At 41.5% G+C, this 15999-nt stretch overlaps 2 protein-coding genes across 2 annotated transcripts in view; one reads left to right on the top strand and one right to left on the bottom strand.

The window, feature by feature from the left end:
• The window catches only part of LOC105559048, a 21655-nt gene extending 11709 nt beyond the window's left edge, over window positions 1-9946 (top strand). Inside the window, exons 2-4 of the mRNA XM_012007060.1 lie at window positions 7867-8076; window positions 8392-8656; window positions 8782-9946. Coding sequence (XP_011862450.1) covers window positions 7867-8076; window positions 8392-8656; window positions 8782-8807 — 501 coding nt within the window. The 3' untranslated portion in view covers window positions 8808-9946. The remainder of the gene's footprint in view (window positions 1-7866; window positions 8077-8391; window positions 8657-8781) is intronic.
• LOC105559049 (nuclear migration protein nudC) overlaps window positions 1-12033 on the bottom strand; it is a 105661-nt gene extending 93628 nt beyond the window's left edge. The window contains exons 1-4 of the mRNA XM_012007062.1: window positions 11797-12033; window positions 11608-11685; window positions 11320-11538; window positions 10986-11198 (exon numbers count right to left, since the gene is read on the bottom strand). Of these exons, the coding sequence (XP_011862452.1) occupies window positions 10986-11198; window positions 11320-11538; window positions 11608-11685; window positions 11797-11871 (585 nt within the window). The 5' untranslated portion in view covers window positions 11872-12033. The remainder of the gene's footprint in view (window positions 1-10985; window positions 11199-11319; window positions 11539-11607; window positions 11686-11796) is intronic.
• Between the last annotated feature and the right edge of the window lie 3966 nt (window positions 12034-15999).

Raw genomic sequence — 15999 nt, 5'->3', positions numbered from 1 at the left:
CATTTTGTTTAAAATTAATTTTAACCTTAGCGTTCCCGTTATGCCCCGGGTTCCCCTACAAATAGAGAAAAAAAGTTTGTGACACTGGCGCATTATATTTCCACTTGAATCAGTCGCAAGTTAACGAAGGAATGAGAAAGGATGAATTAATATATGGCGCGCATCAAGTATCAGTTACTTATCCAAGTCCACGATGAAAGCGCGCAATAACTAGAGCATTACGGAATCAAGAAACATTCCACGCACAATTATATAATCAAATTTTGCAACGAGCGCGTAATTCCATCTGATAATGCGCGAGGACCGTCGACAAATATTCAGGCTTTGTTCTCGGTGTACGAAAACTCAAGTTTATCACTTACCCGTTCTCATCTTGCGCGCGTGTCTCCGCGTGTCATTGCATTAAGCACAGTTTTTTTTTTAGTTGCTAAAGGAAGATGAAAGCGACTCTCTTCCCCGAGGGAAATTCTCACTTATCTTAATTTATCTCGCGCTCTCAGCGTTTCTTAGGCGTGAAACGCAACGATCGATGCGCGACGCACGCGAAATAATTGCACCGGCGCAAAAGCTCCCCTCGTAATCGTAAATCCGTTTCATAATAGTCCACATAATGCGTTCAAGTGCCTTTATTAGTTCGCGAACGTATTACAAAGCTGACTCGAGGAACGTCCAAGGACTCGAGGCGAACGATAATCCCCGCCGAACGATAGTCTCCCAATCGATGCATCTCAAATTACCGAATGCTGCAAGAAATTGGCAAGTTTGTTTGCTTTAGCAACGATCGTAAATCCTCGCCGCGATTCCCGAGGCAATGTGGCAATGTTGCAAAATATATGATAAATTACGCAAGAGACGCTGAAGAGCACTTCTCGTGTATACCTCGAAAAGCTACAGTCACCACAACGCATGACGCTACTTTAAATGTCCGTCAAGTTTCTTGGACTAAAAGAATGTTAAGTTACACCTAACTGACTTTCCGTAAGTTATTTACGTGGCACTGCTTCAGAGTAAAATGTTTAACTATTAATGCGAGGGGAAAACAAATAGATACTTCAAGTGCGTTCTCCGACAATGTTTGGATAGTTCTTTAAACAGGAGATAAACAAAAATTAAAGACAAATAGATTTAATTGCACGGTAAGCAGACGAAAGAAATTTTAATTCCTATTTTATTCAGTAAAATAAAATAGATAAACGAGAAGAGTTTTGAGTGTGGGCCTGGATAGCTCAATATCAGTGGGGAGAGCAGTCGCCCGGCAAGCGGAAGGTCCCAGGTTTGAATCTGGTCTAGTCCTAACCTGTTATTTTTCTCGTTGAAAAATTATTAAAAGCGGTACGTCTAATGCCTCCCCAAAGATACGAAGGTGTATACCCCTCTAGTTATTATTATGGATATCAACTAATAGCGTTCTAATGAAGATACAGGAGACTAAGCAAGTATGTGGTGTTCCAGATACGCGATAAATCGTAATGTCTTACTTTACTCTTAAATATATCCTTGAATAATGCTTGGTGAAAAAAAAAGGTAGCCTGCAAGATACCAGACTGACCGTACCGATAACCTTTCACTCACACTTGACAAGCAGTATACATGCAATATGTGATGAAGTATGCTAATTCGCGGAATTACAGTCTTAATTTCTTGTCTTCGGCGAAAAAAAGATTGTCTGTTAAATTTTTTAATTCTAAAAAGCAATTTATTCAAACGCGCACGACACGCGCTGCGCTAAATATACTTGGACATTATCACGAAACATTGTATATTATATCTCACGTGGTATTTTTCCTTAGGGTCTCATCGCTCTAGATACATACATGTTGCGCACTTTACTGAAATTGTAATTATTTATTTAAAAAAAAAGAATCACTTGTTCCCAACTAGCGGTATATCGGTCGATCTGTTAGCAGATATTAAACGTTGCGTGAACATGAACGTTATATTCAAATATTGTGAAAGGAAAAATATCGCAAAGTCGAGGACATCGGAGGATCAGTGCAATGCTATTTAAATACGAAATGAGTAGTTGAACATTTTTACCGAGGGGGAAACCGCTGAGGGCATTGTGGTGTACAGATTTGCGGCATTACTGGGCATTTTTGGGCATTAGGACTTGCTGAGGCATTATAAAATAAGTAAGATAAAATAAGATAATAAGATAAAGTAATGCCGACTGGGCATTAGTGGGCATTGGTGTACACGATTTTGATCAGCAGTTTCCCCCTCGATTTTTACGCATGGACCAAGTTTTTATCTGGAAATGACGTTACGTTTGTCGTCGTGGAGAAAATTGAGATCTAAATTTCCCGTATGTCAATCCCGCTTTAAACGACATTTATCATCAATCTCCCGTGATATATTTTTCCCCTCAAAGACATTTCGTAATTTGTTTCTCGCTTCGTGCGTATTGGAAAGTACTGGCTAATTTTACGACGCAGTGGCTCGCGAGTGTGTACAGCGAAATGCGCATACAAATGAAAGATATACGCGCGTCGGCGTATAATTATGCCAGTAAGAGTTACCGCTGTAAAGTGCGTTTCGGCGCGGTGGCTAGATTGTCGCTTCCGCGAGTCCGCCAGTCGGTTCGACGGATCGGAACGATCGACGCGCAAGCGTAAAGTAATCCGTTTCGAGATGCACAAGGTTACACGACGACGTTTGTTATCGCCTTGTAACATATATCTTTTTACGCTCATTAGCGCTCACGCGTCCGGCGAGGTGACACTACTTACGAGCGAAATGGACTATCAAGGGCCGTCGATAACGAGGAAACATACCCTTAGGTGTAGAATGACGCGGACGCGCGTCTTCAATATCGAAAGTTTCGCCCGTGAACGTGCAACGTGCCGTCGTCGATTAATAAGTCAATCTATGTGCCCTGTGGCGATATTGAATTCCAACTTGCGCGCCGTCGGCTTCTTCTTACAGAACCCTTACATAATAGGGAGGAAAGAGGCAACGCGATACAATCGCGAAGGAAACTCGTGGGTCGTTCGGTGTCGCCTGCATTAACAGGACGTCAAAAGGAACGGCGTCCACTTGGCGAACTGTCAATGGATTATTCATAGATCCATGAACGACGGATAGGAGAAAAAAAAACGGTGTAACGTAACGTTCATTACGGACACTACCGTTCCGCTGTCGCGGGACGCGACGGTAGGGATCTTCGTTAATGGCAAGTACACCAAGCGTCGTTTTTTAATGAGGACGTTTACATTAGAGGTGGACAATAACGATGATTACGACGGTGCCATATGCGGTATTGACGTTATAACCACCGTTATTAACCATTTAATACTGCGCAAGCAGTTTTACGGCATTTGACATTTGTCCCGGCGGTGATCGCGGCGTTCGCGTTTAACACGGCCCGATGAAGAACAGAAAGATTTTTTTTCCTCCGCAGCGAACAACCTTGCTCCAAATGACGCGATAATCGATAATCGTATTCACTTTTGCCCACATTAATAGACGAAAGCTCACCTCGAAATTCGTATTTATCGCATTCTCGGAAGGTTGGTGCGACAAGCTCGCACAGTGATGACATAATTGTCCGACGATATGGCGGAAATGAGGCACAGCGTGCCTCCTTTAAAAAGATTGGCGACGCAATTAATGGGGTGTCGCGAGCCGAGCGTACATTTTCATAATGTCCGACACATGCACCGATATCAAACTTAATGTCGTACCTTAATCACACAGACACCAAGGACATTCCGAGCAAAATTTCACCGCGCGCGCGGTATTACTCTTTTCGACTACCAATGAGACGGGACACGCTACTCTGCTCTTTACAAACGTTACGCAAATTCGGTTAACATTATCTTGATGTCTCTATCTGAGAAAGTACTAGCAACTTATTTTGGGACCTTCAACGTTGGTTTTTTTTTTTCTAAAAAGTCACGTTTTTAGAAAAAAATAGGGACTCGAAGAAGCGAAGTCTAAATTTTGTACTCGTGCGATACGAAACTCAAAGTCAACATTTTCACTTCAATTTGAATCAGGTTCTGTTGTACAGACTTCTCGACAGAATTTTGGAAGCACTGTTTCGAATTCTTTAGAAAATATTAAATTAAAATTTACTTGTAGAGATTTGAAAAATTTTAATTCCAAAAAATAGAAAACTCTTTATCAAAACACACAATTCTTAAGAGTCTCTGAGGAAACTAGTCGCCGTGTCCTGCTTTATTTCCATAATAGAATAAATATGTATTAATATCAAAACAGGTGCTATACAGCGCCTTTTTTTTAAAGAAAAGATTGTATTTGACACCTTCCAGAGTCAAATTCCGTAAACGGAGTTCAAAATCCGTTTCAGGGTATCAAGTTACATGGGCCTGGCACAGGTGTGGCGCTTCGAGGTTGACCGGTATATTGAGTTCCACAAAAATTCCTAACGACTACTCCTCACGTAAATGTCGCCGTTCTCCCTATCTCCTTCTCATCTTCTTATTCTGCTATTTACATCCCTCCCACCTTTCGCTCTCGCACGACGGAAAATTTTTCAAGTATCGACGCGTGAAGAATTGTACTTGTCACTGTCCGGATTGACTGTGACGATCTCGCCATGAAATTGCGTTTTGTTCAATGCGGATATTCTTTTTACAAATATTCTTTTCCTTAAAATTACGCGTATAATTTTATTACTTAATTTTCCCAATAGTAAGCTTTCTAAAGACCAAACTTAAAAAAAAATTATTTACGATAAAATCTACAGAATCTACTCGGATTCAGAGAGTTCTCGTTATTTTAGGCGGAATGACGAAACAACCTTAACAAAGCGTATAAAATCTTATTCTTCTGTTAGAGAGGGTTAGGCACGAGTATAACAGAGTTTCTCATGAAAATGACGACGCGCAATGTTACAGAGTAACGACGTACATTTGGCGCAGTTGCAATAACTTAATCACTTATAACGTCGTAATTTGTCTCTTTGTACTCCTAATTTGGCACGATCGTTTGTATAGAGAGCAATGACTTAAGATAAATTGGAACAATCTGTATATAATTAAAGTCAACATCATTAAGCTGCGTGAGGCGAATTCAATAGACGGTGTGAAAAAAAAAAGAAAACAACCGTTACGGATCGTTACGAAGATTTAATATCCTTCCCTGTAGCCTTTGAACTTAATGTATCATATCTAAAGGCAAGGTAGGTATTTTTCACGGGAATGATAATTAAGGCTGTAAAGAAATATGCAAGTCTCGCATTGATTTCTCTCCGCTGCACTACGACTTGGCGCCTTGCCCCAGTGCCGGTCAATTAAATCTTCTTTAGCCGCCCGAGAATGTGCATTACGCGGAGCGGCAAGTATTTCATTAGAGTTACCGTACCGGTCGGGGACGAGCGAGTCGCGCGAGCGCGTCTGAAAAACCGACGTCGGGGACGAAAAAGAACGTTGGCGAACTCATTCGGTCTCACTGCGGGCGCAGTCCTTGGACGGCGCCCGGTCGCGAAGGTAGGCCACACCGATGCGAAATGCACTTGATTTACGTGCGAAAATGGCCAATTAACTGGAGTAATCGGCATGCGTACGCGAGCGCGGCGCGTCACGTCGCGTCCTCTCGACGCGAAGCCGCCGAATTGTTCGACCGCGCAATCTTGAGGTATAACGGGTGTGTGCGAAGACACCGGAGCGCGTTGACGCGCGGAAAGGAAGCGAGCGAGCAATGGTCGGCGACGATGAATTTCTTCGCATCTCTCCGCGCGAAGGACGAAAACGGTGCAAAAACAACAGCGGCGGGCTTGACGCGCGAAGCGACGGCGGCGCGCGGAATTCGAGAGCGCAACGAGCGTTATGCAACGATCAAACCGGAATGTCGAGGTGCTCCACGCCCCCGGGAGACGCCGAAATTCTCGTCAATCTTCCTCTCGCAGGAAGGAAGAGTGGGAGCAGAAGATGCTTTCGCGATATCCCGCCGCTCTGCCTCAACGCTCCGAACACCCGCTCGATGAAGAAAATACGGAACGGCGGGTCTCTCGAACGAGGCCCGCACAGTGAAATCGCGCGTTATCCGACAACGATAGAGATGCGGACGCTTGATTAATCAATTAACAGTAAGCACGTGTTGTGTGTCATGGCCGAGATTGTACGGGTAAATGTGTCCTATGAAAACAGGAGACCGATCTCAATAGATGGAAAGTGAGGCCGAAACCTAGATATACCTACAGGGTGAATCATTAAGGCTGTCCCAATCTTTTACCATGAGGGATGAACTATCGATCGAAACTGTAGCCAATCCGGGAAAAAATGGAAAAAAACCCCTTATTTTATGTTGAACCTTTAATTCTATCATACAGTAGGACCTAAGACAATAAAATAGGTCGAATTGCAAGTGCAAAATTTACTTCTACTTTAAAACTGATAGTGTCGGAAATTTATACTTTCGCCAATTTGGCATTAATGTAGGTCCTTTTAAGTAGAAGGTGACTTTTTAGAATTAAAGATTCAAGGGAGGAGTAAAAAATATAATGTCATCAAAGTAGGTTATTGGTGGTCTATGTAGGTGTATAGTTCAGCTATGTAGGTGTAAATTAGCCTTAAAAGTGTCAAAATAGTACCAAAATTTCGACTAGGGATATGACGAGATTTTCCATGTTTTCTAGAGTTGGCTACAGTTGCAGTCGGTGATCCATCCCTCATGGTAAAAGGTTGGGACAACCTTAATACTTCACCCTGTACGTATTAGTACCAAGTAGTGACGACGATAACGTACCAAAATATATTCTACACTCTTGATGCAGTCGTAGTCTAAGGTCCCAGTTAATCGTAGTCACATCAACCTCGAAAATAATATTGATACATTTCTGCAGAATAACGTGTAGCTCTGTGCTAACACGAATGACTAGTAATGAGAGGATTCTCGATTCGATCCCGGCTCTCGTCCCGCGTACTTTCCCTTTAGGGAAAATTTCAAAAATTCAGCGCTTGAAGGAGGTTTAAGCCTACCCGAGCCTACCCGAGTAAAACATTAATAAGGCTATGAAAAGTCCTAATCAATTTTCCTTAATATTAATCGGGTCCTAATATGTATAAATGATCAAGCCCTTGAAAAGTTTGTAACAAATAGTTTATAAAAACCTTGTAAGGAAACAAAAGTGGTAATTATATATCGCCAGTAATTTGAAACCAAATTTCATAAGATTAAACGACCTACACTAGACAATGTTTTTATTCAAAAACCGATTACAACGCTTCGGCCCCGGATTATAAGGAAATTATAAGGAAATATTATTGGGGCCTTATAAAGAAATATTATCAGAACCTCATAAGAAAACATAATCAGGCTCTTTCAAAATATTAATCCGTATTCTTAATTAAGGCTTACCGAGTAGAAATTTAAAAAAATTAAATTTTTTAAACTAATTTTTAAATTGCGTTAAATTATATAGTCATCAAAAGTATATTCAGGTCATTGAGTTTATCCATGATCCAGACAACTCGCTGCCGGATCAGCAGGTCTCGGATAACAAACTGAAGAAACATGTACATTTGCACGGGAAATGTAAAAATCATGGAAACGTGCCTGTAGGAAGTCACTTCCCCGATTTGCTGATAGAAATTACGTCACGCTACACGTTGACTTTTCTCTCGCGTCGAGGCGCATGTAAACAGATTTAATCGCGCTATAAAACAACCTCTACGGCTTGTTAAATTTTATCTTGTTATCTAAAAGCCCGGTTTAAATGCGCGTTTAATGCGTTTACCGGCGGCAGCTTAATCGCGCAGCCGTATGTAGAGTAACGTTTTCTGGCGACGGATAAACGGCATGCGGTCGCGGGACGGGGAGCATGCGGGCGAGAGAACAGCAATCGACACGGCATTATTGCTTATGCAATCGAAGCATCACGTCGATTTACGTTGGTTGCAGATCGGGACGACGGCGGCGACGGCGGCGGCGGCAACAACAACAACAACGGCGGTAGCTGCCGCCAACCCGCTTTCCTGGCATATCCCAAGGCCGTCCTTGGTCGGGCGCAGTGAGAGGGACAGCGAAAATGGAAGCTGGGTTCATCACTTGCATCCAAACTCCCCCTCGAGAGGGTCGACGTCGTCTCAAGGATCCACCGCCAGTACACACGTAAATCTTCGTCTCTTCAGCGCACGAATTGCTCTCGCGGGAATATTAAGGCTGTCCTGATTTTAAATTAAAATTAAAATCCGCTTTTCGATTAACTTAAAAGCCCGGGATTGAAATGCCAACGCGAATCCTGAAGAGCTATTATATTACGTTATACCTCGTCGAGCCCCCTGCGCGTCTGACTGTTTTAAACCGCGAAGATAAATCCGTCGGTATCCTGATATCAAAATGGCAGGTTCAGCTCTGCTTCGCGCGTCTAAAGGACGGCACTTTGGAATATTATATAATCGAATTTGCCGGTGGTACGGCTTACAGAGCGCCGCGTCGGGAACGTTGCTACTCACGGCCGCGAATCTGGCAAATTTCGCCGCTATACATCCGCCCACGGTGACGGCGCCGAAGCAGTTAGACACCGCCTCGGTGGCCAGCAGCACCCACTTCACGGTCGTGAACGGTCTCGGCAGACCGGCCACCGTCTACAGGAAGTCCTGGTGCGCGCGAAATCAGCTCACCGTTCTCGTCTGCACCATGAGTTTTCTGTTCATGGTCGGTCTACTCGCCGGGATCCTTTACATGGAAAGTGAGTATCTGCGGCAGCAGCCGCGCAAACCACATTGCCACATCCATTGCATTTCAACACCGCGTGCGATCTCCGCGGATTCACCGTCTGCGAACTTCCTCGCTGATGTTTACCTCTGATTGCAGTGAGGGCTCGCGACAAGTACAACTAGGCCGAGGGTGAGCGATAGGAGGAGAAAACGGCGACGACACGTGACCGTGAACGATGATAATGATGATGACGATCGTGATAGAAATGAAGAAGACGACTACTGCGGAGAGAACGGAGTTGGGAAAATCGTTTCCACGAGAACGACAGCGAACGAAAGAGAAAGAGAGAGAAAGAGAGAAGATCCAGTCACGATTTATTAATTTGACTTACTCATATTTATACGTATATGCACGTCTGCGTTGTAAGCCGTTCAGACCGCTCTTGGTCAGTAGACGTTCCCGGCGATTAGAGTCTTAAGTATGTATACTGTATTGCACCGCGACAAAAGTGTGGTACGTGAAAAATCAGTAATTACATTTGTGTAATGAGCGACGTACTGTTAAGGGATCGACGAGATCCCCGCGACGGGATACTTGCGTATTTATGCTGGAATTCAACGGATTCTTCGGATCCGCGCCGCGAGATGCGATTCGACGAGTAACGTAATAACTTTATATGCTAATTAACTTCTTACCGCGTAGCGCGTGTCATGTAGAGCACAAACGGGGCGACTTTCTCTGAAATTTCCTAACTGTTTCACCGTTGCGATTGTGACACCTCTCTGCACACCGCATATTTTTCCGCGTAGAAAGATACATGTGGTAAGGGGTTACGGACGACAGTGACACGTGACGTATAGTCAGCGATTGCTCCGACTAATTAAACGCGATCTTTTTCGCGCGGCGAGTAAACCTCCTCCTGGTTAGCTCTCAATCGATTTATCGCCCATCGTAAATCGCGCCATCATTATCGAGAGCCGACGGCGGGGAATACGACAAAATATCACTCGAGTGTCACTGATCCTAGTCGTCCAACGAAATCTCAAATCTAATAGTATTTTTTTTTTGGTTTAACGAGTACCGACGGACAGTTTGAAGCAATCGACGAGACGGGACCGAGATAGCAAATAATCTATGTAGGGCCTGTAATTTTATGTTCACTAACAAGCCGCCTTAATCGTATCTGGATTTCCGTCGGATTGTTATTCCGAGAGCGAATGTGAACGGAAAAGCAATGAAGGGCGGTCGCGTCGATCGCTTTTCGCGTCTGTGATATTACTTGCGTATTAATCGTCGATTCAACAAGAAACTGTCAAATACACCAAACGTCGTTTCATTTCAACCTGCCTTTTGCAGCGTATCGATATAACGTAACAATTGAAGAATATGATATCACGGGGTAAGTATCCTGACAAAGGATGTATACGAAAGATAAATATAAATAAGCACTAAGATCCAGTTTGACCTCTACTATTTGTATTATTCACATAAAACGGCTCGAATTTGTCATTATGTCTTGTCCGACCAACCAAGTTGGCGCGCAGTTCTAAGATTCGAAAAACAGCCACGAAAGTGTGACATTCGGCAGCATCACTTGAAAGTTTATTACGATGAATATTGCTCTAATATTTTCGGTATTTTTAGTATATAATGTATCCGCTGTATCCGTTTTTACATTCCTCAGTGGTCGAATTGGTGAGACGCCTAGAGTGTAGGGAGGGCCAGGTTTAAACCCTGGCTGGGGTAGTATTTTTCGCAATAAAATTACCGCCAGGTATGGTCCTATAATATTACTTGTTTGTCTATCATTATTGCTTATCCTAACTTTGTTATTTATTTGCCACAAACCCGACATTTGTTTATCTCGATATATATTTTCAATTATATCTCAACCGCTGAATAAATTAAAAGCTAAATTGCTTCGATCTCGAATACTGTCACGATAGGTGGCACTCGGGAATCAACATTAGACTGTATTGCGATAAGTATTGCCATGTGCCTCGGTGGTCGAATTGGTTGAGACGCCCGCCTAGCGAGAGGGAGGTCCAGGTTCATACCCTGGCCGAGGTGATATTTTTTCGCAATAAACTTAGAAAAGAATATTTAGACACTGCCACCCTGTCACGGTTCTGAGTCCTTTAAATTCTTTGAAATTGGTGTTTAACACATATGAGCCATACTAATTTACTAAATTGCTTGATGCTTAAGCACGAAGAATATAATAAAAAATTAATTATTAAAAAGTATTTTGAAAAATGTATCGATAAATTTTTTTAAATCCTAAATTTTCCCCGACAAGATGTTTCGGCGCCACATGTGTGTTAACCGTATGTGCACGAAATATAAAACAAAGCACTTACCTCCACTTCTCCAAGAGTTTGCGTCCATCTGTAATTTGGCATGTTCGCGCCGTTACCGCTGTTAGGCTTCAACTTGTTTTTCTCCTTCTCATCCTCCTCTTCCTCATCGGATGCGGGGGAATTCTTCGACTCGGCATTTTCACCTTCTTTACTCTTAGCACTGTCGCTACGATCGCTGCTGGAGCCTGCGACAGCAGCGTCATTCGCCAATTTCTGTGCAACAAAAAAATTCATCTAATTGAGTATCATCGTATTTGTGCAATGCTTTCAGTATCTTGAAGAAGACCAATAAGTAGAACAGAAATTGCAATAAATTATTTCACTACGTAGATACCTTGCTCTCTATTTCTTCTTGCAATTTAACAGCCTGTTCGTCGGTTAATTCAACTATTCTGGAGTCGTTGTCTATTTTCTCTTCCTCCACTTGTTCCTCTTTCCTCTTCTTCTCGAGTCTCTCCTTACGCCTTCTCTCTTGCTCCACTCTTTCTGCTTTATCAGAGGCAGCCTTGGCTAGAGCGCCGGCCTCATATTTCTTAAACTTGCTCATAACAAGCTGTACATAGAAAAACAAATTTGGTAAACGTGGAACTCTCTAGAATGACAATTTAACACAAACACATACCTTCTCAGCTGCCCCCTCGCCGCCGCCGGTGTAAAAGTCTGTTTTTCTCGCCAAGAAACTGAAGAAGGTGTCCAGCAACTGAAAAGAAAGGAGTGAAACGTTCGCCGATAGGAAATACGCTCGCGAAACGCGAGAAGTTTATCGCGCGACAAGTTGAGTTAACCTCAACTTGGAGGAAAGGATACTCACGTCCTGTACACCGCCTTCGTGCTGCTGTGCCAACGCCAGCAACATTCCGTCAAATTCGTCCTCGGTCTTCGTCATCGCTCCGCAATTTTCGCACCTGTCACAATTTATTTTGCGAGAAAAAGACCTGTGATAATCGTCACGTCAAGAACTCGGTACCGCCGAGCGTGGCAACGGTAACGCGGGGCTTTGTTGCTAGTCACCACGTTTCCGCGAGGAAACACCTAGAATATCGACTGGATCGAGATAACGCGACCAACAGAACGATACTGGTGACGTACTCTGACGACGGAACGACAGAGACAGTTTCGAGCCAGTTACCGACTGTTGATAAGCTTTTTAAATTACTTTTTTTTAAATAATTTCAAGAAGCAATTCTTAAACGTATCCTGAGTAACAAAAATTGTAGGAGATAATACTTGAATATATCTATATTCAATAAATAAGATAATTGTAAGTGATAATTCTAAAGATAACTGCATGGGCCTCGATTTAACGTTCGTTGCTAAACGTTTAAGCGTTCTTACCAGGGTTTGGCGCGTTTTTTCGTAAAATATAATGTATACTATAGTTTGTGTAAACAATGAGTAAGCTGTGAATCATAAAAGATTCATGTTCGAAGCAGGGTTGTGTCGTAAACTTCCCAGTGAGAAATGATTCGTCGATCGACGTCGAAACGACCGTCGAATTGACGTCGATTCGACATCATTTCGACGTCGATCGACGAATCATTTCTCACTGGGTTCAAAACGTCTGCATTGTTTACATAAACTTTTTTCACGTAAACAATATATTGTAAGGTGCACCTTAATAAGTTAGACATCAGAGTGCAAAAAGGAGAGATTATATTTTATATATTCATAAAATAATTAATGTGTCTGATGTATGTGTGATTTGAGTATCAATTAAGAAGATATTTATAATGTTTCAAATTAAGAAGTTATTATTTGTGTGCAATAATGGCATTATAATAAAAGCTTTGTTTGAAGCATGCAAATATGAACATTATAATCGTTACTAACTGTATAAGAAATAAAGGATAAAGAAAGTCTTCAACTTTGACAAAGCTTCATTTTCCATAGATTACGCATTGTTGACATAGATGACACGCTACACATAGTTTACGCGTCGACGCAGATAATTGGGCCCATCTTCTGAACCCTCTTTTATCGATAAAGCGCCTCTAAAAGTGACTAAGAAGTCTTCTAATTGGCTACAAGAGGATTCAGAATACGGGTCTAACAGTTTACAATTAAATGCCAACCCTGGCTCGAAGATTCATATTTTTTCAGTCGAATACCAGGAATTTTTATTTTGTTTGTATTATTTTCAGTTGCTAGTTCAAGTACAATTGAGGACGCGACGAAAAATTAATAAAGATTTTTTAACATTTTTATTATAAATCTGTAATATAATAAAACTCTTTCGTGAATACATCATTATTGACTTTTTAAATTTTAACATTGAAAATATTTTTAATATTAATACTCAAATATTAACAATCGGAAAATTTATTCTACATCCTAAGAGATTGTATCATCCAATTTTTAATTTACACTATTCAGTTTGTTTACATACGAAAACAAATGGTTTACGAAAATAGTTACGTGAACAATCTATGTGTAATCGTGAAATTTACGGCACAACTCTGGTTCCTAAATGCTTTCGTGCATTTTTCACAAGATTGTTTCAGTTCAGAAAAATTTTATCGTATTGTGAGAGTATTTCATTCAACATAAAATTTTATCATTTTTATTGTTTTTATTCGCATAAACTTTTTATCGTTTCTACTGTTAAGCTACGCGTGATTTTTATGGTGCGCATTATGTCGTAAATATTACCGACTTTCACATCCACGTCAATGGATGATCATTCATTACATAATCTATGCATAATAATTATCAGTAAAATTTGTATAAATTCCGATGTCGGAATTTTATACAAATTTGACCGTATTCATACATAAAAAACACAGTAAAAAAACTCATCGTTAAACTTAATCAATCTCGTTGCACTCCACTTGATGCTCTAAAATTAAATTCTAGCTTAATTAAATTACCACGCTTCGTAATTTAATTAAACTATTACGCTGCCGTTTGAAATAATGACTTTACTATACCAGGCGTCATCTCTGTTTCAGAAATCATCGTAATCATGTTATTATTCCCTGTTTTCTGTCCTCTTCCGCGTGTAATTAATTACATTTTTACGAGTGTCGTTTTAATGAGGACATGGTGAAAGCACATTGTGTGTCTGCTTTTATTTAACCGAAGTGCCAACGTAACTTCTCAAGTTTTAACATTATAAACATCTTTTTAATTGATACCGAAAGCCACACATATACGTCAGATATATGAACTATTTTATAATATCAAATATAATTACTCTTTTTTGCATTCTGACATCTGATTTGTAAGGTTTACATTGTTTACATAAAAAGTTGAGGAACTACAACATTGATGTTGTTCAACTGTGAGTTCAGTAGTTACTGGGATCAATTAAATATTTATTTATCGCTAAAAACACTTTCAAACTTACAAGCCCACGGACGTTACGGTATTTTTCGTGCCGATCACTTCACCGAAATCAGATAAAGGGCGACGCAGGTGTTTCTACCTCAACATCGCCCGAACGTTCGAGCGATGAGGGGCTGGAAGGAAGACGGGCTGGAAAGAGGGTGGGGGGGGGGAGGGGGGCACGACGCGGTCTCCGCCGACAATTCCGGGACAATTCGGGGAAACGGTACGGCGGAGCGACATGCGATGGGGAAATCCAAGAAGTAGTCGAACGAAAAAAATAGCATGCGAAGACTCACCCGGCAGCTGAACGCGCCCGATCGATCCGCCTCCCGATTAATCCGTTTAATATACATGCGCAAACACTTTCGCGCTCGCAATCGCTCTTGCACTTTCGCACTCACGCGATATCACAAACACTTTACTTATGAACGGATCGCTCACGGATTTGGTCGAGAATCCTTCGTCTGTGGCATTCGCTCCGAAATCTGGAAATACACGAAAAAACTTAAGCCGTAAGACTTAAGAATTTCAACCAATCGGAATTTTTAGCATTCCCTTGGGAAAATATACCTTAGACAACCTTGAAATTTTACTTTAGAAAATCAAGAAATATGAAAAGTAAATGTGGACACTTTAAACTTGTATTTAAAGTAAACGTAAGACTCACTTTAAGAATTTAAAAGAAAACTTTAAGAATTGTGAAAAGTATGTGATATAATTTATAATACCGCGTGCGGTTGTCTTCTTACGAGAAAGTGCTATGCCATGCGGCCCTCTAGCGAGAACTTGGACAGGCTTGGCTATCTAAAAAATACTCTAAAATTTCTTAGGTAAACTTTTGACTTCTTTAAGTGAACTCCTAGGTTTGAAAGGTTACTTTTAAAAACTTTAATTTATATTTAAAGTAAATCCCAAGGGTTGTTTGATTTAAAATGGCTGCTTACGTTCTCGACTATCATTGTTTACTTCCCTTAAGTCTTAAGCCTTACTGCTTAAGTTTTTTCGTTATATGTTCGGGTTTCGAATCCGGTATCCCGAATACTGTCTTTGTACGCGAAACTTGGTCGGAACGGAGTAAAAAGACGGTGAAAACGCGGACCGATCGCATCTCCACTATGCACGGACGAAGAACGACGTTAAAACCGACCAGGGACTCTATTCTGTACTCGGCTTTTCTACCATGTAAAGAAAGCTGCGCGAACGTTATTAACGATATCGATTGTTGCCGGTAGCCGAATACAGAATAGAGCTCCAGTAGGTCGACATAGGTATCGAATTATCAGTCACGTGATTATTTAATTTCGCGCGCCCATTTCGCGGGAAATTTTTGAACGCCGCGATCTCTTGGCAAGACTTAACGTTAACAAGAATATTAATATCGTTAAAATAACTGTGAATTCTGAGGCGAGTCGGAGTTACATAGTTCAATTCAAATCGTTCGGCGCTCGATTGAAACAGAAAACAAGATTGGGACTTGCGTTTCATCGAAGCGCAATAAATTTCTTTCAGAGATTCCGTTTCCTACCGTCTCTCCTTTCTCAAGTGTGTATTAGGAAAAAATGTACATACTTACATGGTAAAAATACGACCTCGAGATTTTCTACGATCACTTGATCGCTCGGATAAAATCTTAGGACTGTCCGCGAGATCGGATTCAAGACGGACTATGAATACCGCCTTATGTTGT

Source organism: Vollenhovia emeryi, unplaced genomic scaffold, assembly GCF_000949405.1.
Source record: "Vollenhovia emeryi isolate VEMERY1.0 unplaced genomic scaffold, V.emery_V1.0 DF939293.1, whole genome shotgun sequence".
Lineage (NCBI taxonomy): Eukaryota > Metazoa > Arthropoda > Insecta > Hymenoptera > Formicidae > Vollenhovia > Vollenhovia emeryi.
This window is presented reverse-complemented; position numbering and strand designations above follow the sequence as displayed.